Source organism: Podarcis muralis, chromosome 6 (assembly GCF_964188315.1).
Source record: "Podarcis muralis chromosome 6, rPodMur119.hap1.1, whole genome shotgun sequence".
NCBI classification, from domain to species: domain Eukaryota; kingdom Metazoa; phylum Chordata; class Lepidosauria; order Squamata; family Lacertidae; genus Podarcis; species Podarcis muralis.
In genome coordinates this window covers 43,952,534-43,979,745 of record NC_135660.1, presented here as the reverse complement: position 1 = coordinate 43,979,745, position 27,212 = coordinate 43,952,534, and the positions used below count along the sequence as shown (strand labels likewise).

The window sequence follows — 27,212 nt, the reverse complement described above, 5'->3', positions numbered from 1 at the left end:
CTTACTGAAAAGAAATATAATGCTTAGTTAGATTACAATGCTTCGTTAAGCCTTTAAATTGGAAGCTGTGTTGCTCTGTATGTCAAAGAGGATATAAATTCCAACAAGCTAGAACTCCAAGACTAGTTTAGAACTGGGGACATACTATCATTCCCCTGGCCAAAATGCTCAGGCTGATCTTGTGATGTAGAAGGAAATCAATGAGGCATGCAAAGGAAAAAGTGCTGCAGTAATGTGTGGCTTCAGTTATCTTCACATAGACTGAGTGCGTGTGTATTCCAGTTGTGACAAGGAGGTATCCTAAATGACTGTGTCCTAGGACATGGAACCAGCCAGAAAGGTGACTTAATCCTAAAGTGGCACCCAGGATCTGCTGTGAGATATGTGTTGCTGAACCAATTGGTAACTGTGGCCATAGTGCTACCAAATTCAACATATATGTAAGTGGACAATTGCCAAGGAAGTCCAACATTTCACTTCAAAAGCAGAAACTTCCCTCAAATGAGAAGTTTGGTAAAAACCACATTTAATAGAAGCTCAACTACAATGAATACCACAGACCAAGAAAGGTGCCACTAGAGATAATTAGGAAAGGAACTGAAAAGTTCCAGTGTCACAGTACCATTATTCAAATCTGGAATATTTTGTAAAGTTCTGGTTGCTTCACCTCAGAAAGGTGTAAAGTTGTAAAGTTGGGGAAAGTGCAGAAAAGGGCAAAAAAAATGAGCAATGGGTTCATGCATCTCCCCTCAGAGCCATCTAATGAAATTTATTTGCATTAGGTTTAGCACAAGCAAAATGAAGTATTTCTATGGTATGGTGTGGTAGTGGTCATTGATAGTGGTCATTAAAAGAGGATTGGACTGATTCAAGGAGAAGAATGATGGCTATGTGAAACCTCTAGATTCAGAGGTAGCATGCCACACTCAGAGAGAGTATAAACAGAAGAGGAGTACTGTATTGTTTTCATGTCCTCATCATGGGCTTTCTAGAGGCATCTGATTGGCCACTGTGTGGAAACAGGTGCTGTAATATATAGATACATATACACAGACATCTTACACGTACAGCTGACTCTCAACTTACACTGGAGATACATTCTGCGGATAGTATGTAAAGTCAAAATCACGTATAGTCAAAACATTGAGTTCAGTGGCAAGTGGGAGTGCCAAAGTTTTTTCCCTTTCCACCTCCGTTTTATTTATTTTTAGTATTTTTGCCAAGCACATAAAGCTGAATGTACATAAATTGCAAGTTATCTGTACATACATGTCTTTGGTCTTATATAGGGCTGCTATTGAATTAACTAAAGTTTTGTTTTTTGGTCTAAACCGATTTTGATGTTCAATTTATTTTTATCCTAGGGGCAGATTCATGATTTTTGGGTCCCAGACGCTTCAAATGGATAGATTGAAGAGAATTTCAAAATGGACAGTATGGCCAAGAAAATAAAAGGATGAAGACTATAGCGTGGCCTAAGAAGAAAAATGGCAGTTGTCTGGATATCACTTCCACATATTTTATATGATTCTTACTTTGTCCTTCCCTAATAACTGAACAATGTTTGTAATTAAGAATCTTTTAACATTGGGAAGGCAGCTTTTTACTACTTGTAAGAAGAATGTCTTATCCTGTTTAGATTGATTTGATAAAGAGTCAATATTTTTAAAAGTAAGGGTAGTTTTTATTTTTTGTCATGCTTGTTACTATAAAATAGAACTATTCTAATATATCTGTTGCGTTTTGCCAAAGGACTGGACTGTATATTTCCTACTGTGAAGCAAAGTTTAGAAACCTCTGTATTTGTTTTGGAATGGACAGGAAGTGCAAACGTGACCCTTGTGTTTAGAAAGTGATGGGGGAAACACTTGAGCTACAGTCCTCTATGCACTTGGAAGCAAATCTCATTGCTTCCTTTGGAGTTTATTTCAAAGTAAGTGTACCAAGTGTTGCAACCTTTCACCTGTAGACACATTCAGCTGCCTAAGCAATTGGGTGTCTTTAAATGCCACCTAGTGAGCCCAGTTTTAAGTTTTCAAGGAAGTTAAAAAGATTAATGACAGTTCATACTTGGTTTTAGACTATGCATCAAAATTACATGCTAATACAAAAGATCTGTTAGTCAGTAGTCTAGGGGAATTAATTTGTTTGGAAATGTAAATAAATTCAGAGAAGAGTTTATTCTCCTGGTCATGCCACTATAGATACTATAGTTGAGTTGTGTGTAGATCTGAATATTTCACGGGCATCTCAAACTTAATGCCAATAAATTATAAGGAGAGAGGGAGATTTTCTGAATGCTTGCACTGCCATAAATGTGAATAAACAAATTGTTAGAGATCATAACAGAAATTAAAATGTAAATATAAAGAAGTAGAGATAATATAAGTCTAAGATAATTGATTTTTACAAGGAGACACTTTTGGCATTGTGTTTAATCCTATTTATGCATTTTAAGCAGAAGTATGCAAAATAGATTGATAAAGCAAGATGGACTGCTAGTCAAGGAGCAGTTCAGCGCTGTTAAATCCATGGGAGTTTTGTCATTGATTTTAATGGGAGAAAGTTTGTACTCAATTTATATCAAAACATTTCACACTTTCAGTGCTGTTCAGAATTTGTTGGACCCCAACATCCCACAGGTTGGGTGGGAAATGCTACCTCAAAGGGGACTAGTTTCTTTTATTTGTTTTTTGTAATGGGGAGTATTTTACAGACCCTGCATTCCACAGCCAGTGTCCAGAGAGCCCTGTGTGCAAGGAGATTGCAGTTCTGCTCAGGTGGGGGCGTCACTGACGTTTTTTCTTTGACCTGCAGCACCTTGCGCTGCATCAAAAGCTACTGTGGAAGGTAGGTCCTCTGACCTAAAGGAGCAGCTTTTCCAGCCAGGGGCTACAGTGAGAAGAGAAATGGGGAAAGCCCTAATGTGCCTGTACACTGTGCATACCTCTCTGGATCCTGGCCTATAGTTAAAAGCCTCCTTTGTGGTTTATTTGTACTTTTGAATATACTCATATATACTTTTTATAAACATTTCACATTGACTTTGTAAAGTACAAATATGCCTGCTCTCTCTTTGCCACTTTACTGTATCTGTGTATTATATGAAGAGATACTATTTGTATTACTTTTCAAACACACTTGGAATTATCCAGGTCACAGTTTAACCACTTTTTTTAATGAGACAAAAGAGTAAGAATAAAGTATAAAATAATCATGTGTGTCTCTAAAATTTCTATGTGAATATGAATTTCAGCAGTATTCCTTGCACTCAGGCAAAAGAGATCCTGAGCACCATACATCTCCTGTACAGCAGCACGCATCTCATCTTAAATGATTAAATCCAGAAATGCTACCTTGTCATCTTGCAGTAGTTTCCCCTTGTACATGTACCTAGCTTAATAATTTCATCCCCCCCCCCCCCCCGGACAATACAGCTTGCAACACAGGCATGCTACTGGTAGGCTACAAATGCTCTCTTGAATTTGTTATGACTTGCTGATCCTGAAGACTGTTTATGTACCAAGCAGATATTTGGAGTTGGTGTTGTGGTTTTTTTTCCTACAGTGGAGGTTGATATCCTCAGTTGGGTTGCTTTTCGCACTTGCTCCAGAAGGTAGGGAAATGCAAAATAGGCTTATTTACAGTGGTGCCTCGCAAGACGAAATTAATTCGTTCCGCAAGTTTTTTCTTCTTGCGAGTTTTTCGTCTTGCGAAGCACGGTTTCCCATAGGAATGCATTGAAAATCAATCAATGCGTTCCTGTGGAGACCGTCCGGGGACAGAGGGGAAGTGCCGCGCTGTTTAAAGCAAGGGGCAGCGGGGAGAAGATTGCTTCTCCCCGTTGCCTGCCCCGCAATCTCCGGGGACAGAGGGGAAGGCGCACGCGCCTTCCCCTCTGTCCCCGGACCTGTTTTAAAGCAAGGGAAGGGGCAGCGGGGAGAATCGCTTCTCCCCGTTGCCGCCCCTTGGTTCAAAAGGGGTCCGGGGAGAGAGGGGAAGGCGTGCACGCCTTCCCCTCTGTCCCCGGAGATTGCGGGGCTGGCAACGGGGAGAAGCGATCTTCTCCCCGCCGCCCCTTGCTTCAAAAGAGGTCCGGGGACAGCGGGGAAGACGCGCTGCGCTTCCCCGCTATCCCCGGAGCTTGCGGGGCAAGCTTCGTTTTGCGAAGCAAGCCCATAGGGAAATGCGTCTTGCGAAGTGGCTAAGAAAACGAAAAACTCCTTCGTCTAGCGAGTTTTTCGTCTTCTGAGGCGTTCGTCTTGCGGGGTACCACTGTATGTCCTCTGTGGGGGACAGCAACCTTCCCCAGTTTATTGTCCAGCCTGCTCCATGAAGGTAGCTTCAGGCACATCTCCACTTCAGTTCTCTCTTTCTGTCTCTTGTTCATGTATGTGATAGATTGACAGTCCTTTTGGGGGGTAGGACAGCAGAGGTGACTGACCTTACTAGGATGGTGCAAGTGACCACACATGGGAGCCACTGGGGTTGGGGAGCCTGTTTGATCTAGGCTAATGCAAGTGGTCTGTGCAGGAGGCCAGTTGTTCCATCTGCTGGCTGGAGCTGAGAGTGACTTACTCCAAGACCACAGCTTAGCTTGGGTCAACAACATGACACTGAAGGCATGTGTAAACCGCCAAGGGGAAGAAGCTGCCAAACCCTGTTGAAGGAAGTTCATCTACTGTTCAGCTGGGCAGAGGAGAATCTTGCACCCGTATCATCTGAGCAGGACAGCAAACCGAAGGGCAGATTGGCTTAGCTGGAGCATCTGACTCAGGCAGAACAGGAGCTGAATTCAGAGGTGTTCCATCAAGTGATGCGGGTGTTCAGGCCCTCGGTGGCCAGTCTGTTTGCTTCTTTAAATGCACAGGTTCCCAAGTTCTTTTCCAAGTTCCACTCCATGGTGATAAGGATGAATACCTGCACAAGTATATGACCCAGTGGACTGGTCTACACCTTCCCACCTCCAGTGCTGATTGCCAGGGAGCTATGGAAGGACCTTTAACTTGTACTAGCAACCCATATGTTACCAGGTTAAGATGATGGGAGTTGGAGGGTACTACATTGGCTATCCCAGACATAGACCAATTATTACATTGTCTTTTGTATAAAAGGTGGTGTTTGATATATTAAGTTCTCTGTTAACATAGCCTATCTTGGGAATTTCTGTTCTCACAGAAAACAAAAGAAGTTGGGGAGAAAAAAGCCAGTTAACAAGGTACCCTCTGCCACAAAGCAACAACAAATATGAAGCTGGTCGGAAGAGTTTGGAAAATGCTCAGATAAGCTTGAAAAAGACATACTAGTTAGTTTTCCCACTCAATTTTTTCACAGGGCTTCCTGTCGCATTTCTAGCTGTATCTGTGATTTTACCTCTCTTCCATAGTGACACCCTTCTGCTTCTTGGTGTGCAGCCTTCACTGTTTCCTTATTTGGGTTTTGAGTGTATATAAACATAGCAGCTTCTAATTACAAAACCAGTTAATTTTCAATTTAATGCTGCTGGACATTTGGTCTCTACTCCTGATTGCTTGTGTTTATGTGCACACAGTCTAAAATCTTCTCTTTCAACAAGAGCATCAGCAGTTGGTGGAAAGGACTGTTGGTGGAATTCTGGAATATGTGTAAAACTGCACCGGTTTGTGTCTCGAGTTGCCCTTCCCCCATGTTCAGGGTTAGGATGCCAGCTTCGGTGGGCCTTTTGAAACAGCTTTAGGCCGCAGGCCTCTGGCATGACTCAAGGTGTACTGTAGGGAATGGTGTTGGAACTCTCTCCAAACTTGGACCTCTATATTTGGATCTCTTTGGTTTAACCTCTAAGACCATGTTACTGTACTTGGCAGTGTAGTTTATCATGCACCGGCATCTCTTGACTTTATGTATATAGTGTGTTTGAATTGTCTTGTGTCTTGAGGCAATAAAACACTTAACTCCTGGCCCACACATTTCAGTGTATTCTTCACCGTCAACTTGGGAAAGGGGAAAGACCCTGAAGCTTTGTTGGACTACTCTGCTGGTCACACTGGTTTGGTGTGATATAAAAAACACTTTCAAGGCTGGCAGTGGCAACATGATGAGCTGAAGGGGTGGGAACTATGCTAGACTTTAAATAGTAACCTTTCCAGCCTTAACACCCTATAGTCCATCCTGATGGAGGAGATCGTTGCCTCTCTGTGTATGTGTTTACACTTGTATATGTGGTGGTATGGAGAGAGAGGACATAGTCTAGTTTTGTTCATGTTCATTTGTGTGAAAGATTACTTATACCACACTTTCAACAGAAAAGGGCTGAACAGTTTGGGATGTTGTCGGACTCCAACTCCCATCAGCCCCAGCCAGCATGAGAGGGTGGGAGTTCTAAGCCAACAAACCCTGGAGGACTGCAGATTCCCCAACCTTTATGTCAATGGATGGGTGTTAGGGCAACATTAATCAAACTCTTTGCCCCAAGTATGTTAACATCTAGATTTAGACAGGTGAGACCTTGGTGGAGGCAGGAGTCAACAGCTACTAGCTACGAAGGCCATTTCCCACACCTGCTGTTAGAGGCAGTATTCCTCTGAATACCAGTTGCTGGGAATCTCAAGTGGGCAGAGTGCTGTTGGACTTGTGTCCTGCTTGCGTGCTTCCCATCTGATTGGCCACTGTGAGAACAGGATGCTGGACTAGACGGGTCTTTGGCCTGAGCCAGCAGGCTCTTTGTCAAGGCAAAAGTGAACAGATACAGTTAAGCTTTGTTTGGGCAAGGCTGAAGACTTCACGGAAAAGGGACTTTGCAGAGAAATTGTCTCTTGCCTCCAGTATCAGAGGTGGTACGCCTCTGAATATTTGCTGGCGGCAGAAGTGGGGGAGTGTGCTGTTGCACTCTTGCAGGCTTCCCATAGGCATCTGGTTGGCTGCTGTGAACAAGATGCTAGAACAGGTGTTCTTATGAAGGAAAGAGTTCGTTAAGTGAGGAAATGGGTCTAAGACAGGTGCCGCAGATCTTTGAGTAGACGAGTGGCCAAGTGGGCTCATTCTCGCAGCGGGTCCGTTCAACCTTCACAAAGCTTCAAGGAAAACATGGACAAATGTTTCAAGAAATAATCTGTGGTTGTTGGTGTCTGGCACAGAACGAAGGGTAGTTGTGCACACTTTAGCTGCAGTGGAATAGTGGTGGACTCATGTTGTAAATGTTGCACAACTCAGATGTTTAAATAAATTCCATGAAAAGTGAGTGCTTTTGACTTCTCTGTAGTCTTTTGTCAGAGTTCCAATACTGTATTTCCGAGAGACCAGACATTATTGCCTATTACCTATAAAATATTGCCAAATCACTGGAGCAGGGAGGTTCACACTCAGAAGTCTCCTGGCTGTTTGTAGAAGGTGCTGCTGGTATTGCCCCTCTACCACTGGTGCTCTAATGGAGAGGGCAAAAGTAGGGAGGCTGTGGATCTGCTGGATCCAAAACTCCCTGCCCCAGTATGGCCCTGAGGCAGGAGGTCAGTGCAAGACTAGTGAGATATGATGGTTCTGCTGGCAGACTGTCTCCCACCCCTGTCATCATTGGCTTGCTTGATCTGGCTCTTCATTTGCATGGTTCTTGGGTATCTACCAAGATTTTATACAGTGAGAGAGGTCCATGCACAAGAAACTCCAGTTGACCTTGTTCTACAAAGCATAGAAATGTCATTAGTTGGCTTCTCAGCCACACTCCCCCCTCCCCCAAATTAGTCTTTGCTTGAAAAACATGTTAATCAACATTGTATTTTCCTGCCCCCCACTTCCCTGCTGGATTTGAAGATGAAATGTGGTAATTATTAGGGTTCCAGCAGCTCAGCAAAGACTGCTGCTATTCAGAATTGCAGAGGCAGTTAAGCCTCATCAAGGCAATTAGTGATGCCAGACAGAGAATGATTAATGGGATTAAAAGTAGTATCAGATTTTCTATAAATAACTCTCCTTTCCATTATCCTGTATGCTGATGAGTCGCTCCATTGTTTAAACTTGGTGGCAGAGCTTTCTCTAATTGTGAGAGATTACTCTAGCAAAGAAATGATGCCAAGAGATTGTATTTGTAAAGGTGACAAGCTTGCAAGGGCGAAACCTCACTGAGCAGATCTACCTCTGGCTGATGGCAATCCTAGGAAAGGAATACGATGGTCAAGTACTGATTCGCTAAGCTTTGCACAGACCTCTTTCTGGCTTTGGTGTGAAAGTCCAGAGAGCGCATTGCTCTGGGAGTGATACATCTGTGGGGAATGTGAAGACAAATGGCTTCATCTAATGCTGAAGGCAAAATGGCTATCAGACCCCTTTGGAGAAGCAACAATTCAGTTCTAGAGTTCAAGCAGTTTCGGGCACCATGCTTTGTGGGTGCTGACTCACAAGACAAGCCACCTTTGAAAAGTATTTCCTATGTGCCTTGTAACTTGTCTTTCGTGAAGCAGTAATCTTGCTGTATTTAGCAGCACCAGGTGGTGCTGTTGCTCATGATCTCAAATTTGCTTCCCTCCTATAAGGAAGAATCAAGGTTTAATTGAAAACTACTTAGTTTTCTTTCATTTTATGCGGAAGAAAGAGCAATCAGGCAGGTAAGGATGTTTGTCTTATCTCTTTCCCTGGTGTGCTAAATATTTGAAACAAGGCGTCTTGAAACGAGAGCCCATTGTGGTTGTAAATGGGAACAAACTGGAGGATGCTGTCCAGAGTATGTTTCTGCTAGTAATACTTAGCAACATAGAAGTTACTGATAATATGGTATAGATGAAAGGCAGGGCAGACAATGCATTATTTGCTTCATCAAGTTTATATACTGCTTGATTGTAAACACAAAAACAAAGTGGTTTACAAAAAATGAAACAATGACATTACCAATAAAAACAGTTTAATTTTTTTAAAAAAATTAGAGTATCGACAATAAGTTGAAGACCTCATTAAAATGCATATCAGAATTCTACATATCTGAGTAGGCTTGCTTAAAAATGTTGTTAGCAAGTGCTGAAAAGAGTATAGCGAATACGCCTGTCTGACAGAATGCAGTCGGAAGGCACATAATGAGGAAATGGGTGGCACTGCCAGTGCAAATTGTCGAGCAGGCACCAGGTCAGTGATAGAGCATGTGCTCTGCATGGAAAAGGTTCCTGGAGGTTCAGTCCTTGGCATTGCCAATTGAAAGGATCAGTTAGCCAGTAACAGGGAAAGGCCTTTGCGTGTGACTGCTGCAAGTTGCAACAGACAATTCTACCCTAAATGGGCAAATAGTCTAACCTGGTACAGATCAGCTTCCTATGATGAAGGGGCCCTATATTTTAACAGTTGTGAAACAAGCTGATTTTCAGCAGAACTAGGGAAATGTGCACCTGCTATCATTCCCTCTTTGATGATGATGATGATGATTTGTATACCGCCCTATACCCACAAGAATAGCTCATGGTCGTCTTATTACTGGGTGAGTAGGAAAACAAAGACCAAAATACTGCCTGTGTACCACCATCCTGACTTGCGTGGCGAGTTCCCGCCCCCCACCAGGATAAATAAAGACATGAGACACCATAGTTTAAGGTTAAATGGGCGAATTAGGCCACAACTTTATTGAATTCAGGAATGAGAGGCATTGGCTTAGGCATTGGTCCTAACGACTATCCGGCTCCAGCCCATTTGCTGGAGACACGGGGAAGGGTTAACACTATATTGGGGGAGTCTCCTGCCGAGGCATGTTGACTAGGAGCTCCCCCGGGTCACCGCTCTGGGGCGTGCCTTTGGCCCTCACCTCCATAGGCTTCGGACAGGGCCACGCCCCCCGGAGTCCTTTAACGGACCACCCTTCGCTCACTGGGGGGAGGTGATGGCGTTCCTCCCCCCCCCCCCACATCCTCTTACCGCCCTATACCCACAAGAATAGCTCATGGTCGTCTTATTACTGGGTGAGTAGGAAAACAAAGACCAAAAATACTGCCTGTGTACCACCATCCTGACTTCCCAATCACTTCCATTCCCTGTGTTGTCTATATATGTGAGCTTTTTGTTTACATGGGATATTTATAGACACATACATGCACACCTGCGATAGGCAACAGGTAGTGAGATATTAAATGTAATAAATCTAAATTGTACCACCACATCATATACTCGTGCAATGCTGAACACATTTTAGATCTGTTTCATTAATCCAAACCCTCTGAACATCCATTAATCTAAACCTTCATCACCAGAGGAAGCATATCCCTTGGCAATCTCTTGGTAGCTGATACTTCTTGAAAGCATCACACTGAAACGGTGTGTTTTGCTTTCCGAAGTGCCTTCTCCCAACCTTTATTGGAGGTTTGCAAAACCTGCTCAGAGCCCACACCTCTGCTTTTATAAATAATTTGCTTTTTAACAGCACTGAACAGCATATTTAAATGGCTTTCGGTGAAGAAGGAAGCTATTGTCTCCCCATGTCAGCCAGCCGGTGCTCTTCGAAATCAAGTGTATAAAAAAAAGAAGTACCCAATAGCTGAGTGAGGTTCTGACTCCACTCTGCATAGCTGCTAATTATCTCATTAGAGGGTGAGTAGATAATGCAGTTGGAGCCAAGAGGAATTTGGCCTCTCAAGCAGCTCTCAGGCTCGCTGCAGTAGACCAAGGCTGCTTTTATGCAGGAGGCTAAAGCTGGCCGGACTTCTGATTCCTGTTGTGAATGTATAACACATGAGCTGGGCCATTCCTTTTTCATTCAGAATTCTCTCCTGCCTTCTCTATGTATTGACCACCCTTCACCAAAAGGCCACAGGGCAATTTACAATGTGATAAAAATGTAAATAAACACAGAGCACAATTAACTTGAACACCAGTTATGGGCAGCAACCTACAGGCCTCTCAGCTGACACCATATGTGATGATGGGCCTAGGCAGGTAAAGATGCTGCTGCAAAGGAACAGTCAGGAGATTAAACGGCACTCATAAAGCATCAGTACCTTCAAAAGGTTGTGGATGAAGAGTTTACTATTTAAAGCTCAAGTGTTGGTAGAAGGAACTGGGAATCTCATAATCTTGCTCTATTTAATAAGTTGCCAGCATTTGAGCTTCCCTTCCATTGTGGTAGTCAGTAACATTAACAGAATCCTATTTTCTTGAACCTATTAATGTGTTTTGATCCACTCCTTGGCGAATGAATCCCATCCCAGCTAAATCAGCAAGTGCTGTCCTGCGAAAAAGAACCCGGCTAGCTTTTCCATTGGCTTGGATTGGAAAAGAGCTGATTTATCCCAGAGAAAACATGAGCGAGTGTGCCTGATTAAGAGCTTTTCCCTGCACGTTCTCTGAAATGGATTGTTTCTGAGCAGATTGTAAGGAAACTTTGATAAGCCAGTTGAGCTGAAATGTGTTGGGCTCATTTAATAACAAACAATTATATTTTCCAGCGTATTTGAGATGCATCTCTCTCTCTTTTGTTTACTGCTTCATTTGAAAACAAGGGATGTGGCTCTGTCATCTCACTTTACATTCAGGTGCAGAGGATGTTTTTGTTAAAAGGACTCCTTTGTATGCTATTTTATATTGATTTTCTTTATTCAGTATTTTTTATGTAACCATCTGGCAAATTATTAACAATAATCAACAAAATTGCTCCAAGAAAAAATAGCTTTGGATCATAATGTTCTGCAAGAAAATATAGCTTAGCATAAAACTACAAAACTCCTCTAAACCCCCCATCCCCCACTGCTGCAAAACCAACTTCGCTTTGCTTTCAGTCAGACTCTTTCAATACTTTCCTGTATCATGGCCACCAGGAAATAAATCACAATGGGGTCAGCGTGGAGCCTGTTCCCAAGTAAGTGGGTATAGGTTGGCAGTCCTAGGCACTATATAGGAGGGACAAAAAGGAAAGGCAGTCCAGGTGGTTGAGTGCTGTCTTTGCTTGGGAGAATGGTAGTGGGATATATATATATATATATGCTTTCGTAGATTTTCACGGGTACAGGAATGCAGGTTTTGGTGTCCTCGGGTGTCTTCCCGTGTAAAAGATGGGGTGTCTAGGCGACGTTTCGACGAGGTCTCACTCGTCATCTTCAGGCTGGTGTTTTCGGCTTCTTCGGTTTCTTCTGTTCCAGTAACAAGAAGCCGAAAACACCAGCCTGAAGATGACGAGTGAGACCTCGTCGAAACGTCGCCTAGACACCCCATCTTTTACACGGGAAGACACCCGAGGACACCAAAACCTGCATATATATATATATATATATATATATATATATATATATATATGTGTGTGTGTGTGTGTGTGTGTGTGTGTGTGTGTGTGTGTGTGTAGTGTGTGTGTGTGTAGTGTGTGTGTGTGTGTGTGTGTGTGTGTGTGTGTGTGTGTGTATGCCTTTCCTTTCCTTCATATTCTTGCAGTTTCCTACCCTGGGATTTGCTTTCTGGATCAGGCTCCTAGATCAGGGGTCAGCAACCTTTTTCAGCCGTGGGCTTGAATTCAGGCTGGTCCACCATCCCTCAGACCATGTGATGGGCCAGACTATATTTTTTTGGGGAAATGAACAAATTCCTATGCCCCACAAATAACCCAGAGATGCATTTTAAATAAAAGGACACATTCTACTCATGTAAAAACACGCTGATTCCCGGACTGTCCACGGGCCGGATTTAGAAGGCTATTGGGACACATCCAGCCCACAAGCCTTAGGTTGCCTACCCCTGTCCTAGATAAAAGTTCATGAGTGGGACATGATGTCTCCAGCAGAGCTCTCCGTGGCTTCCTTCCCTTCACACCTGTGTTAGATATGGCAGTACAAGTGCCTGCAGTGAAATGAACACATGCAGCTCTTGCTCACCGGGGGTGGGGGGGGGATGTTTCAGTATTTTTGCAAAAGCATATATTTAATAAGCAAGCCGCACTAAACAATGGTGCCGATTCCCACGATAATACTTTTTGAATTATTCTTAAAAAGGATTAAGTTAACAGAGGGCAGGTTACCTTTTCTAACATGGAGATGTTATTGACTGGAAAACTTTTGAATCAAATTCCCCTTCTCCTTTTCCCAGATACTGCCCAGAGAACTGTTTTAACAATCCTTATCTTGGTGGGGTGGAGACATCTGTAGAACAGTTGATCCTCAGCCAGGTATTAAACAGAGACGCACATAAACACCAAGCAGAAAACAACCTCAACAGGGAGAAGGCCAGTTTACATTCACTTTCATGGAAGCCACCTGCCTTTAACAATCCGAAGCCAAAATCCGCCCCATCCAGATTTCTATGTCAATGATGCCTCCCTAAAACAGTTGCCATCAAAATTAGTGCTGGCTGAGTAAGTCTGAATTCTCCAGCTCTACAATTCTGTGATTTTTGTACCTTGTAAAGAAACCTTTGGCTCTGCTATATCTATGAGAATTCTTGCACACCTGGAAACAATCCTTTGGGGGGGGGGGAATCCAGCTTTGTCTGCTGAGCAGAAGTTATGCTGAGAAGCCTCCTATTGTCTCCAAACTGTACCCAGCAGCTGTTGCCTAGTGATAAATGTTCATGGCCCTTTGACTACCAGTGCGGAGTGGACCAGAGTGCAGACGCAGGGTAAGTTTGGTTCAGTTAAAATTTCAATATGAAATCACCAAATCTGCGCTTCCCCAAACAAGATGTGTTGCAGCCAGCCTTCAAAATGCACACTGTTCTGAGTTCTGCAGTGCTGTTCTTCAACCAGAAAATGTATACAGAAATGTGTGTGCTAAAGGAAGCAAGCATAAACATGCATTTATTTGCAGAAATAATCACAAACGCATTATGTGAGGGGAAACTGATTGCAAAAAAATGCACTGTTATGAGTTTGTGGGGAGGGGGGGTCCCTTCCCATTCTTGGGATCCTGTATCTTAGGGTAAAATGCATAAGAGGAAGCTGGTGAAACATATTCCTTTTTTGAAGAGAATGGTTTTGGCGAGCTAGTTAAGTACCATGATTTAGTATCCCCAGAGAAGTTGCTCTGTGCCATAGAACAAATGGGTAGACTGTTTCCCCACCCCAGTCTTTGAGGAGAACTATAGTGACAGTGGTTGGGTGTATGAACTGAAAGCTGGATGCTGGAAGCTGCAGACAGATACATGTGTCGCTCTATGCAACTGAAAACCTGAAGTGGAGATAAGGTCTCTGGGAGTGTAAATGCTGTGAGCCCCACATCCTATGCTCAGGTTGTATCTATGCATAAATAAAACCATATATCTGAAAGGCACCTCAGTCTCTGCTGACTTTCATTCTGAAGAAGCTGGACATCAGTTGCAAACTGATACAGAAACGTGGCAAACAATTTAATATAGAAAATTAAACTAAAATTGGCAGGTGCCTCCATCCCTAGACCAGAGCCAGTGTTTCCACTGTGTGGTTGTTAAGTCCCTTAACACAGCCTTGAAAGTAGAGATCTGCTTAATCCCTTTTATGGTTGTTTCTCTATGTAGATGGTTCCTTCATGCAACCTGTTACGGGCAAATGAGATTTGGTTTCAACTGAAGTTACAATTTAAGTCCCCCCCCCCCCCCAGTCCTTTCCATGTGTCTAATATAACTTTCCCAATATCTCTTTTTCACTTTTAAGGAGCTGCGGAAGGCTGGTGACTGGATTGAAACAAATGCAATGGGTTAGGGGCTTAATCCTTCCCCCTGCTCTGTTTTCACCGATCAAAATTGCCCCCATGACACATCTAGCTTGGACCCAGAGAACACGAAGCATTTGTAGAGTTTAAAGGTGGACTGATAAAGCAGGAGAGTGGGGAGGATTTTTCGGTATATATTATTGCATAAATCTCTGCCCTAGTTTGGGGGTGGGGTGAGACTCACCCTTGCTGCATTGGATTGTTACCAGCTGGGGGAAAATCCAATGCTTTCAGTCTCCAGCTCTCCCACAAGCAGGTGAGAACATTTGGAGGAGTGATCCTAACAGTGTATATATTTTACATAATAAAACAAGTAAAATCTCAGTCTGGATATGTCTAGCTCTTCTTCTGCAACAACATTTGCAACCCAAAAAGAGCAATCCAAAAGAAAGGGCAATCTGAGTCAACAAGAGAAAGAAGAGCAGGTGTTAATCGCAACAGGTTATGCTTGAGGTGTCTTTCTTTCTGCTAAAATAATTAACACCTGTATATAGTTCTGAGTATGTTTTCTCATTTGTGATCTTGAAATGCAGAGAATAGCTACTTTTCAACCTGTAAGATGGGGAGGCTTTGCCCCCTGAAAGCCGCCTTTGCGGGTGGGTCAGGGAATGGTCAAGGCTTTTCTACATGTGGTAGGCAGGACCAAGTTCTGTAGAGGGCAGATGAACCTTCACGCATTACACACCACATTCACACGGTTTGACTCCCTTAACAACAACCCTACACACAAAACCCTTGCTTTGTTCCCCCAGCCCTCTGCCAATTCCGGGCAGGTCAGCTGAGAGGATATTTTCACCCCTATAGGACTAGTTTCAGCATTCTCAAGAACAAAGATTTTTAACCAAAGGAAGGCTGTAACCCCTTCTACATTCTCAGCCTCCATCAGTTACTATCCAAAGGCCGTCTCAAACTTTCCCATGCAACCCTGAGGACTATATGCTTGTTTTCAATAAACGAGAGACTGCCTATTTCCTTGGATAGAAAACAACTGATTCAGTAGGCTATGGAACAGCCTGGGGGAATACATCCCTAAATGTGTCTCAAAGAGAAAACGAAGTTGCTGTTGGCCTTGTTAGGCTGGGAGCCCTGTGGACACTGGTTATCAAAATAGCATCCTTCCAGGCTAGATATTTTTGCATTGTCTTCCTGTGAGTTCACTCTTAGAAAATAAATCACTTCTGGGCAAGGTGAACCTTGTGGAGTGTGAGGTTGCTGATGAGATGGTTCAATTCAGAAAAAAATCTCCCTCAGCATCATGCTCACTTCTCCTTGCCCAGAGTTGGTGCTTGGATTGTGCCAATCACCCCAGCAACACTCTACGGTTCCCTGAAGTGTATATAGAAGAGCAATTTTTTCTTGCCTCTTTCCCTTGTTTACGAGATGAAGGAACAGAATGATTTACTTTTGCTGATTTGGGAGCAGGTTGGGTGCTGCTAAGAATGTGAGAGTAAACCAGCCAGAGCCGCAGCATGGATGCAGATATATATAAAGACCAGCTTTTCCAAACATAATGAGCTTTTCGCATGGTTTAATCACACTTTTATTTATCTAGGAAATTTTGTCTGGTGCAACTTCTCATTCAGGGATGAGAAAAGCTACATTTGTTCTACACAACTGTGAAAGGGATAGGAGTTCTGTCTTCCTTTGCTTCTGCTCCCTCCTATTTCTGTCAAGGTAATTATACCTTGAACAGCTGCCTGCAAAGACAATTACTAGGTAAAACTTTTCCAGGTGTATGGTGGAGGGAAGAAAAGCTTTACCTGCTGGATTTCTGCTTGTTACACAGCTGTCAAAGGCATAGGAGCTATAAAGCAGCTGGCCAGCTGTGTTGACTCACCAAGAAGCCACTGTCACATCACACAGCAAAATTTGAGAGGAATTGGGGTGTCAGAGACACTTCATACTTTTTCTTCCAAAGAAATCACTCCTGCACTGTCTGATACTTTCATTTTACTGCTTATTCTTGGGTAACCAAAACCCAGATCCAGAGGGTTGGGTGGCAATATTCCTTCTTGTGCCCTAGACCTTCCTTGGCATCTTTTTCCTGCTCTCATTGCTTCAAAACTAAGGTGCTGCATCACTTTTTCATGTTCTATCCAAAGGCAGATCCACACCATACTTTTAAAGAAGACGACTCCCCCGCTCTACCCTGGAATCCTCAGAGGTGTTAAAGAGGAGACTAAGAGGAGATGGCCATCTTCAATATCTCAAATGCTGTCACATGGAAGATGGAGCAAGCTTGTTTTGACTAAACATCAGGAAGACCTTTCTGGTGGTAAGAGCTGTTTGACAATGTAACAGACTCCCATGACAGGTGGTAGCCTTTCTTTCCTTGGAGGTTTTCAAGCAGAGGTTGGGTGACCATCTGTCATGGATGCTTTAGTTGAGCTATCTGGAACTCTACAATTTCTATGCTTCTAAACATGGATTTGATATGCTTTAAATGTATGGTGTGAATGGTCTGCCTTATGTATCTGAGCATGTCTTCACCCACTAAGGTCCTCTGGCTGCAATCTACAAGGAAGCCACAATGCTGATGCTCCATGGCTTTTTCTGAATGCTATATAGAAAATCGCATGAATCTGACCTTTGGAAAGTTTGTAAGTAAACTTTTTTAAACTTAACAAATATGTGGGGTTTTTTTCTATGCTAAGAGGAAGAGGGAAACTTTGGAGCTTACTTAAAGGGCACCTTTAAGGTATTACAGCTGCATATTTTGTGACTTTAGATCTCTGCTGGGGTTCTCTCACCAAAGAGTACTTGCCCCAAATTTGGATCTTGGCACCCTGGAATTCTCCTTTTTATATACCTGTTTTTTCCTTGAACCAACCTTTTCTACTACGGTACTGCCTAAGACGCAGGGCTTGCTCCAGGTTTGAATGTACTCTTAGGGCACTCAGGCACTTGGTCTGGGAACTGGGTGTCATTTGAATTTCCCAGAATGCTTCAGAATAACACCACATTGGCTGCAGCAGAGGGAGGAAGAGAAGAGATGCTGGACCATTACCTGCTCAGCTGAGAAGCCAGGCTCCTTCCTCCATCAATTGTCACTAGGCAGCAGTCATTCCTTCAGGATATAGCAGCTGGGAAGAGAAGGGATGCAAGGTCCTCCCACTTGCACAGTGGAGAGACCAGCAGCATTTGGCACCTTCATTCGTTCAACTGTTTCCATCCCAGCTGGTCATTAGAAGAGCTTGCAACTAAGAGCTGGCATGGTGACAACAGGCCTACTTGGAAATGTCCAATTTAACTCAGCAGGATTTAGTTTTGAGTAAAAATGAATGGAATCATGCGGCATGTCTTATTTTCCAATGATTTAAATTGAGAATAAGGTATGCTACTAAAAGGGAAGCATACTGTGGTCTGTGTTCTTTTATATAAAAACAATATTAGGAATAGTAGAAACAGGAAATAGATGTACAGTAAATAAAGCAGCATCTTTTGATGGCTGCATTTGGAACTGTTCCTTGCTCTGTGCACCAAGATCTGTAATTAGGGCCTACTTTATTACTGAATTGGGAAGCAATGGTGCTGTCAGGGCTAATCTTTGAGCCAGGAGTCCAGGCACCTATGCAGCAGAACAACACAGAGTATGTAATCTGCAGCCAGGATCACTGCCGTTCTAGCATGGAGAAATGCCCTAATGCTGGCAACAAATATGGCACTTTCCAAATATGGAAAATTCTGACTTTTGCACACACACCAAACCATCAAGTCTCACCTAAGGGCATTTGTAGGAACACAGGAAGCTGTTGTAAACAGGTACACACCCAGTCTTGCTTTGAGATGCTGGTGATTGAAACTTGGACCTTCTGCATACAAAGCAGATGTCCTACCATTGAGATATGGCCCTTCCTTATGATGATTTGTACTCCTGTTGTGGTCAAATGCAATCATTTTTCAATAATTTGTGCCTGCAAAGGTTTTGAGGCAACCATGCTGCTTCATTTCCAATCAGTGTATATCCTTTAGCTTCCTGTTGAAATCCTGTAACTTTTCATGCCACATACGTTCTGGTTTCTTTTCTTTATGCCCTGTCTTTGTTATGCTATAGCCACTCTAGATAGCAGTAATGTGGCAGATGGAGGAAGCATCGCAGAGCAACTAATAAAGCAGAATAAACTCACAACTAATGCACTATTATCATGTCAAGAGCATGTTGCAGAATACACCTGTCTGGATGGTCCTGAAAGGTTCAGCTATACATTCAAATGCTCTAGTCTCTGAATCCTTTGACATTTCAGCAAATACTGTATTTGGCATGTAAGTAATGATCACTAGCAGATTCCAGTGAGGTGCTAGGTGGTGTAGGCTCCTGTTTTATTTGCTGTTGGATAGGCTGTGCTGCTCGGTCTCTCATTAGAGCACTTCTTCTGTAGCAATTGCCTTGCCATCATGGAGCAAGGGTAAAAACTGCTGTGTGCAAAACTGCGATACCTGCCTGCTCAGAATCCATTCCACCACTGAAATTATACTGCTGATTTGCTTGCAAAACTCATTCCTTGAACACTTGCTTACCCAGCATAGGGCCGTTTTTGTTTCAAACACGGCGCCTGCCCTGCCAAGGCAGCTGATGTTTCAAACGTACGTATTTTCTTTTGCCTCAAGCATATCATGTGGTCACCGGGTCACTTCAAAATCTCTCTAGCTAGGCTAAGGTTGCAGGGGGAGTTTGCTGCCGCAGTAATTGCTAAGAGGGAGCCTTCCTCCTCATTAAATTAATAAGCTTGGTAGGGAAGCAGGCGAAAGCTCCCCCAACGCTGCAGGATGTGGAACGCTTTGGCGACTGAAGCAAAATGCACACCTTACTGAGGAGTGGAAGTGCAGAGGTGTGGGCGACATCAGAGGGAAACACATTCCCTGCCTCCCCCAGGGCTTTTGCAGTGTGGAAGGTCTTGGACAGCAAAACAGGCTGTTCCCAATTACCATCCAGACCTCTAATGAGGCCAGGAGCATCTGAGCCAAACACAAGCCTGCTGCAGTGCAGGAGGAAATGGACCAAAATACCCACGTGGCTGGCGTGAGCAAAGCTGTGTCAGGCAGTTTTGCACAGTGGAGTTTGACCCAGAGACGGAGCCAGAATGCTGAATCCAGGGGGAACAGCAAGAGAAGATTCCAAGGCAATTGACTCAGAGATCCTATTGTCCAAAGGTTTGTCGATTCAGAAGTGCTCTCCCGTATTCAAGACTCTTCTTGGCCTTGTTTTCACTGTGATTTATAAGCCCACATTTATCTACTAATCACTGAAATGCAGCCACCTCTGAGATGGCGAAAGAGCTCCCTTTGCTTTGAGCAGCTTACGGAAACGGCATTAGTATTGCATTTCGGTTCTTTGCTGACTTAGTACAATCTCCTTTTGTGTCAAGCTCCAATCACATGTCACGGACAGGCAGGCCTAGGAGAGAGCAGCAGAAATGCACCTTATCCATTAAGGGAATTCATTCAGCCTGAAAAGACGGCACCACATAGATTTCCTATTTCATTATGACATTTACTATGGCTGCGTCCACCCAGGGCACTAATGGATATGTGGATTGCTGTTTCCATGTGTGTGTTTGAGTAGCTTTGCCTGTGAGCCCTTTCAATTTTATGCCTCTCAAATCTGTCTTGGTGAACACATAGGCAATTTGGGGAGATGGTACACAGTGTGGGAACATCAAGCAAACACCCCTCAAATTTGTAACCATATACTAATGCCTCTTAGTGGGTAAGCACAACCCAAATGTTGGTGGCGCTCAGTAGCATCACTTGTATTTTGACTGTACTCAAAGCAGCTTGAGATTGGTTTGCCCTCTTGCGTGGGGTAAACTTGCATTCCAGCCAAATGGAAAAAAGACTGATTATTTGAGTTGGAGGTACTTATCCTTGTGTTGTGCCATGGGCCCTCTTTAGCTGGAGGTGGCTCTTACTCACAGTCCTCCATTGTCTGCTGAGACAGGCGGATGCCAACCAGCTCATCCTTGCCTCAGGTCTGGGAGCAGCCTAACAAGCAGAAGGCCTTTTGGCTGAGATCAAGTATGAGAAGGTAAGAAATGGAGCCATATGTTTACTTTGCACAACTTTAGGTCTCGGAGGCAGTGACACCAGAGTCTGTGGGAATATAAGGGGTTCTGTTTTGTTCTGGATATGCCAGTTGTAGTGCCCATCTCACCACAAATGCCCTGTGAGGGAGACTAGTCATGCCAACATTGTTCATTAGTCTGCCACACCACCTTCCTTCTTCCACTGATTTTGGCCAGGAAAGGAGGCCAGAGCTATGAGCCAGTTCTCTACCTGGGTGAGATGGCCTGCTATTAACACACTCCTGCCTCCACAGGACCAGAGAAAATTGCGTTCCTCGTGCTTCTCCTTAGGCACAAGTCCATATGGAGCCAGTGAGCTGAGGCACACATTTTCTTGTTACCAATGCAGTCTCAGCCTCAAAGCCAAATTAAAGATAGATTTTATTAAGAATAAGACTAGGAGAGAAGAGCGGGACAATACTTTAAAATAAACGAGACATTAAAGAACTGGCTAACCTATAAAGACTATTGGTTGTAGTCCCAACTGCACAGATTGGATCCTCTGCTGGAGATTTAGCAAACAGCATCCTTCGATAAACAAAGGAATATGGGCACAATATTTCATCTTTATGGGTCTGCACCCAGGTGGCCCTGGCTGACAGGCTGCTTGGCCCAGCCAATGGGCTGAGTTGCTTATAACAAATAAAGCACTCTTCACGCCATTTGGGAGCCAGAACAATGGGTGGCCGAGGTGTTAAATAACAAGGAGAATGACTGATCTGCGCCTGATAGATTATATCAAAGGATTGCTCAGATTGTACACACAGAAGTGGTGAGAGTTATGTGACTTGGGCTGTGTACACATTACCAGCAAGGTCATTCTTCTTCTCAATGTGGACTGGAGCTCGCCTTTCAAAAAACACATTGAAACAGGGTTTCCTAAGAAATGACAGAATATATATATACTGAAGATATGGCTTGTGGCTAATGCCATGTGCACACTGCTTCCCAAACCAGCTGTGGGAGCACACTGGATGTGGAATAAGTGGGAGTGGGTTCACAGCCTTGGTTGCTTAGAAGGAAAGGGGGGAGGGACTAGAGAGAATGAGACTTACCATGAATAAGTTGCACTTCTTTTTGTTTGAGCGTTGGCTTTGTTAAGGAAAATGGTGGCTTTTTCTAATCTCTGGCACTGCATGGCACAGCTGGTGCTTTTATGGCTACCATCTTTTTTTAATCTGTTCACTCTGATCTTGGCTAAATGCTGTGTGGCTCTGTGTTTGATGGTTTTTCTGTTTTTGTTTTTTTGTTTCCTTAAGTGAAGTGGGTGGAAGGAACAGGATATTTTGGCTCAGAAATGCTTAACTTTACCTCTTGAGAAATAAAGGGAGGGAGATACAGTTAATCAAACCGGAGGTTCAGCTGTGGAAAAGAATTCTCCCACCTCTGAAAAGTTAATTTATTGGAGACAGTATATTGTGTAAGGTAGGCTTTTGCTGACGCACGCTAAGAAAACAGGAGGAGGCTAAGAAAATGAAATGAGGTTCCTGGCTCTATCTATTGGTCACTATGTTTGGCTTGAGAAAGGAATCTCCCTTCTGTCCCTGTTAGAGTGCTGTATCTTTTGAGGCTGATGCTGTGTGCGTGTGTGTGTGTGTGTGTGTTGTGTTCTCTCTCTCTCTCTCCACACACACACTCCTCTGTGACAAGTGACACAATTTGCTTGTTCTGTCTGGATCTGCTCTACTAAATGTGTCCAACACAAGGCATGGGCAGAAATTTGCATAAAATTAGCATGTACTTATTTATATGTATAGATGCCTCTGGGCAAATTAAGGTGGTGGGTGGATGGGTTCTCACCAGCACTGCAGTTTGGGAAAAGGAGCAGGAGATCAGGCCCTGGTGCAAAAGATCAGGGGCTCAGCTCAGGCCCCCTAGGCTACCCGCTAACCATCTCCATACCTGGTATCCTATTTAATTTCTCTAGAGATGCCAGGAAGCAAAGTTGGAGATTTCTGTATGCAAAGCATGTGCTCTGTCACTGAGCTATGGCCCTTCTATTACTGAGATAATGAATAATGATTTGAAAAGATAATGAAAAGCAAGAACCACAGAATGACAAGATGCTGATTTGGCAATTGGCAGACTAGGCAAGACTGTCAGGGCCCATCAGGATTCAGACCTCAGCCCCAAATGAAGCCTTCTCTATTGAGGAAGGGAGAGCAGCACGCTATGGGAAACCTGCATACTCAGTACCTCCTGACTCACAAGCAGAGGCTGCATTCCCAGAAAGAGGCTCCAATACTGGGATCCCACTGTTCCTTGTTGCGACATCCATCCCATCTCTGAACACTCCCACCCACCACCTGGGACTACAGGAATACCAGCAGTGCTCAGGCCTGTCGATACAGAGCTTGAGGTCTCCCATCTCTCAGACCAACATGGCAGAAGAGGCAAGCCCTATGCATGCTCTGGATCTCAGCTTTGAGATCTAGGCAAAGGAGGAACTGTTAGGTCTTTTACAGACATTTAAAAAACAGTTCCTAGCTACTAATTACTGATATAATAGCTCCTTGGTCTCTGACTTTAGCTCCTTGGTCTCTGAGTTCCAGAGCATACCCTCCAACATTGTCTGATGGAAATAGGGATGTCCTATTCCATTATTGGGACGCGGGTGGCGCTGTGGGTAAAAGCCTCAGCGCCTAGGGCTTGCCGATCGAAAGGTCGGCGGTTCGAATCCCTGCGGCGGGGTGCGCTCCCGTTGCTCGGTCCCAGCGCCTGCCAACCTAGCAGTTCGAAAGCACCCCCGGGTGCAAGTAGATAAATAGGGACCGCTTACTGGCGGGAAGGTAAAAGGCGTTCCGTGTGTTGCGCTGGCTCACCAGATGCAGCTTTGTCACGCTGGCCACGTGACCCGGAAGTGTCTCCGGACAGCGCTGGCCCCTGGCCTCTTAAGTGAGATGGGTGCACAACCCTAGAGTCTGGCAAGACTGGCCCGTACGGGCAGGGGTACCTTTACCTTTACTTTATTCCATTATTATTATTATTATTATTATTATTATTATTATTAGCCTGCCCATGTGACTGGAAAGCGGGGCATTCTGGGATCAAATCAGAAATTAGGACAGTTTCTGTAAATCTGGAACTGTCCCTGGAAAATAGGAACACTTGGAGGGTCTGCCAGCTCCTCGCTTGTCTCAAAATGGGACAAGGGCTGATTCTCATGCATCCCTTTTAGCACGACAGAACAGAGGCTAACATACCTGACAAAACAGTTGTTTGATCATAGTTTGCTGCACAGTTCTGTCACACCTCCTCTGGCTCCTGTGTGGATCAGACTCTCATTAACCATATTAGACAAATATCAGGCAGGAAAGGCAGATTAAGAAGTAGGCGAATACACGTTTCAACAATTTACATTCCAGAAACAAACCACAGCAGAAGGTAGAACCCTGGCAGGCTTTCTAGCATGCTGGGGGAGCCAGCATTAACAAAAACGTGATACAATTTAGGATGGTGAAGGAAATGGAAGGAAATGATGTGCCATGTGAGCTGGGCCTTTTCAAGTGCCCAAGGCAATCTCTCAAAAGAAGATTAAGTTCACACAGGATTTCAGGGATTTCTGGAGACTATATTGGAACATTATAGCTTTCATACAGAGGCTGCCGAAAAATCTTCCCTGTAGCAGCACTGTCCACACTGCAGTGCTTTTTAAAACTTCTTACATTTTGCATCTGTTTTAGTATGATGTTTATTTGTATTCATTTGTCAAATGTCTATTTCACCCTTCCTCCCAAAGGAGCCCAGGGCAGCAAACACAACAATAAAACAATACAAATAAAAACATGTTAAAAATAATATTGATATAAAACATCTACAAACGTATTAAAATGATCTAAGAGCAATCACATACTCTCACAGTTAATCTTTTAAAGGTTGCCGGAAATAGGATATTTCAGCCATCAGATGCCTGGGTAAAACAGAAATGGTTTTACTTTAAGGACCGCCTCTCCCCCTATAAACCGACCTGGACTCTGCGATCATCATCTGAGGCCTTTCTTCATGTGTCTCTTTCATAAGAGGTTTGGAGGGTGGCAACATGAGAATGGGCCTTTTCTGTAGTGGCTCCCTGTGATAGATAGATAAGAAGTAAAATAAATTGCTCCTAAATGGAGAGCCACCACTAGGAAGAACCTGTGCAATATGTGCCATGTATCCACATCAGTGCCATCTGTCATCAGGGATGTGTGTCACGCTGCCTTAAAGATGCTGTACTTGGCTGGGCTTATTCAGACGCAGTAAAAGGCTTTCAAAATATTACACCTGCCATGTAGAATACAGTTGTGAGAAAATACTTTTCAGTGGCTCCATGTGTGGTTCATTGTGTGTTAAGTCCTCCACATGGTTACTAGGAATTGGCTGACCAGGAACTGAATTGAATTAGGGATGTAGGGGTTTCTTTACCTTTTGCATGGTGATACATTCCAAACAGTTAAGTTCACAATATTTCGTTTTGAAACACCAAATTCCATTCCTTGGCAGCATACAAAAGAGCATGCAGAATAGGGATAGGCCAGACCCTTGGAGCCATTCCAGAACAAAGTTCTCTCCTCCACTTGTTCTACAGTACAGCTGAAAAACGGGTGGGTGGGTGACTGTACTACAGTTGTGTGAGGCGAGAGGTGACTTAGAGAAATAATGAATGAGCCTAGCTAAGTGTTTCCTACAAAAGGAGTCTGCTGAACTTAATTGCTGCCAATGCAGAGAGAGGAGGGAGAGAGCTCCTCCTCTGATTCTAAATAAGAGCATGTTGTAAGTCTGATATCACAGGGCAAACGTGGGTCATCCCTCTGGGGCAGGTACTGTTGACAAGCCGAGGGATTTGGGCCAAGCTGTTGTCGCATTGTTCCAAACTCAGGAGGCAGCCAGGATGAAAGGCTTTCTGGGTATTGTCTTCAAGCAGTGCAGCGGGTCTGAACAAATAAAGTTCTGATCCTTTCCCATGCATCTACCTTTGCATCACACCTGGAAAGCAATTACTGAGCAATGGGAGGAGAAAGAGAGGTGGAAAAAACTAAGATATGAGTTTAGAGGGCTTATTTGGAGCGCTTTGGACAAGCTGGATACCTCCTGATGTAATCTGCTGGACCTGAGGAAGATAGGGACCAGACAGTGGTGTAGCTGGATTTGTGGAAAGCTTTCTGTATTCTTGGATGAGCTTGATCAATGAGCCGTGACCTCTGATTACTTTACGAACGTCAATCAGCAGTTTACAACAGGTCCGGCACACTTCTTCAATTCCTTCATCCACGTCACTTATAAAGATGTTGAACAACATGGGTCTTTTAGGGTGGTCACTTTAAGATCATCAAATGTGCACACATGGACCTAGGATAAACTGTTACTGTCTTTTTTACAGCTCTGCATACCGTCTTTTAGGCCCAACTGAGGCCTTGCCATCTGTTGCTCCAAACAAAGTGTGTGGCCTTCCTGCTAGGATCTTAATACAGTGGTACCTTGGAACTCGAATGGCTCCATTCTCAAAGGTTTCGGCTCCCGAACGCCGAAAACCTGGAAGTAAGCGCTCTGGCTTTTGAACGTTCCTCAGAACACGAACGTCCGACGCGACTTCCACTGTGCAAAAACCTAGCTGTTGGCCAATTGTAAGCCGCGCCCTGGAACTCGAATGTTTCAGAAGTCGAGCAGTCTTCCGGAACGGATTATATTCAAGTTCCAAGGTACAGCTGTATTTGCTTCCCCTCTTTGACCATGAGGGCTCACAGGCTCAAAGGCGCACCTCCCCCCTTTTGTGCCATTCCTTTTGCCATCTCCCATTTCCTTTCAGTCTTGGAAATAGCTGTGTTCAGAGCTGTGCATGCACCAGTCTTAAGCTGCCCATAGTTAAGAGATTAACACGAGCCGATCAAATTCTGCTTTCCTTTTCTAGCAAGAATCATAATATGCCGTGTCGTTCCTGTGATAGGGCTGCCTGATTACTGTGGATGGAACCATCAGTTTGAGTTTTTCCTCTTTCGGTGGAGCCTGATCACAGCTGAAATCTGACAAAAGAATGTTAATGGTCCAGGGTGGCTGAAAGTCTTTTTACAGGAGCTAATTGTTAGAAGATAGTTTACTTTACTGAGACAGAGAGATCTCTGGAATGTTTGAAATACAAGAGTTGTCAGAGTTTGGAGAAGATGTGTGTTTGATGTATGTTTGTAAAGGAATCCAAGAAGCAGATTGGGGGCAAAGCAATGACAGGAGCAGGGAGCAGAGAGCTGTGGGATGAAAGCTGCCTTGTGGGTGCAGAATCTCTCTGGTGATCTGATATTGGTTACCAGATCCTCTGCCTTGTAGAAATGCACGTGTTTCTCATGCTCACTGAGCGTATATGAAATGTCACAAGTTTCCAGTGCTTTCTGTCCCCAAAGAAGAAGCATCATAACTTGGTGGTGGTGGGGAAGTAACAATATGATATGTTACTCTTACCTGTGCTCACACACATTCATCTAAATGTATTCTATAAAACCAGTGTGCATGTTTGTATGGCATGCTTACCAGTTATATACACACACAAAAGGCTCACTCCACTAGCCAACTGCACCTA

At 43.9% G+C, this 27,212-nt stretch overlaps 1 protein-coding gene across 3 annotated transcripts in view; it reads left to right on the top strand.

Annotated features, from left to right (window-relative positions):
- The window catches only part of SLF2 (SMC5/6 complex localization factor 2), a 41,149-nt gene extending 37,932 nt beyond the window's left edge, over window positions 1-3,217 (top strand). For all 3 annotated transcript variants that reach the window (XM_028730448.2, XM_028730446.2, XM_028730447.2), the window contains one exon: window positions 1,365-3,217. In XM_028730448.2, the coding sequence (XP_028586281.2) occupies window positions 1,365-1,409 (45 nt within the window). In that variant the 3' untranslated portion in view covers window positions 1,410-3,217. The remainder of the gene's footprint in view (window positions 1-1,364) is intronic.
- The last annotated feature ends 23,995 nt before the right edge of the window (window positions 3,218-27,212 follow it).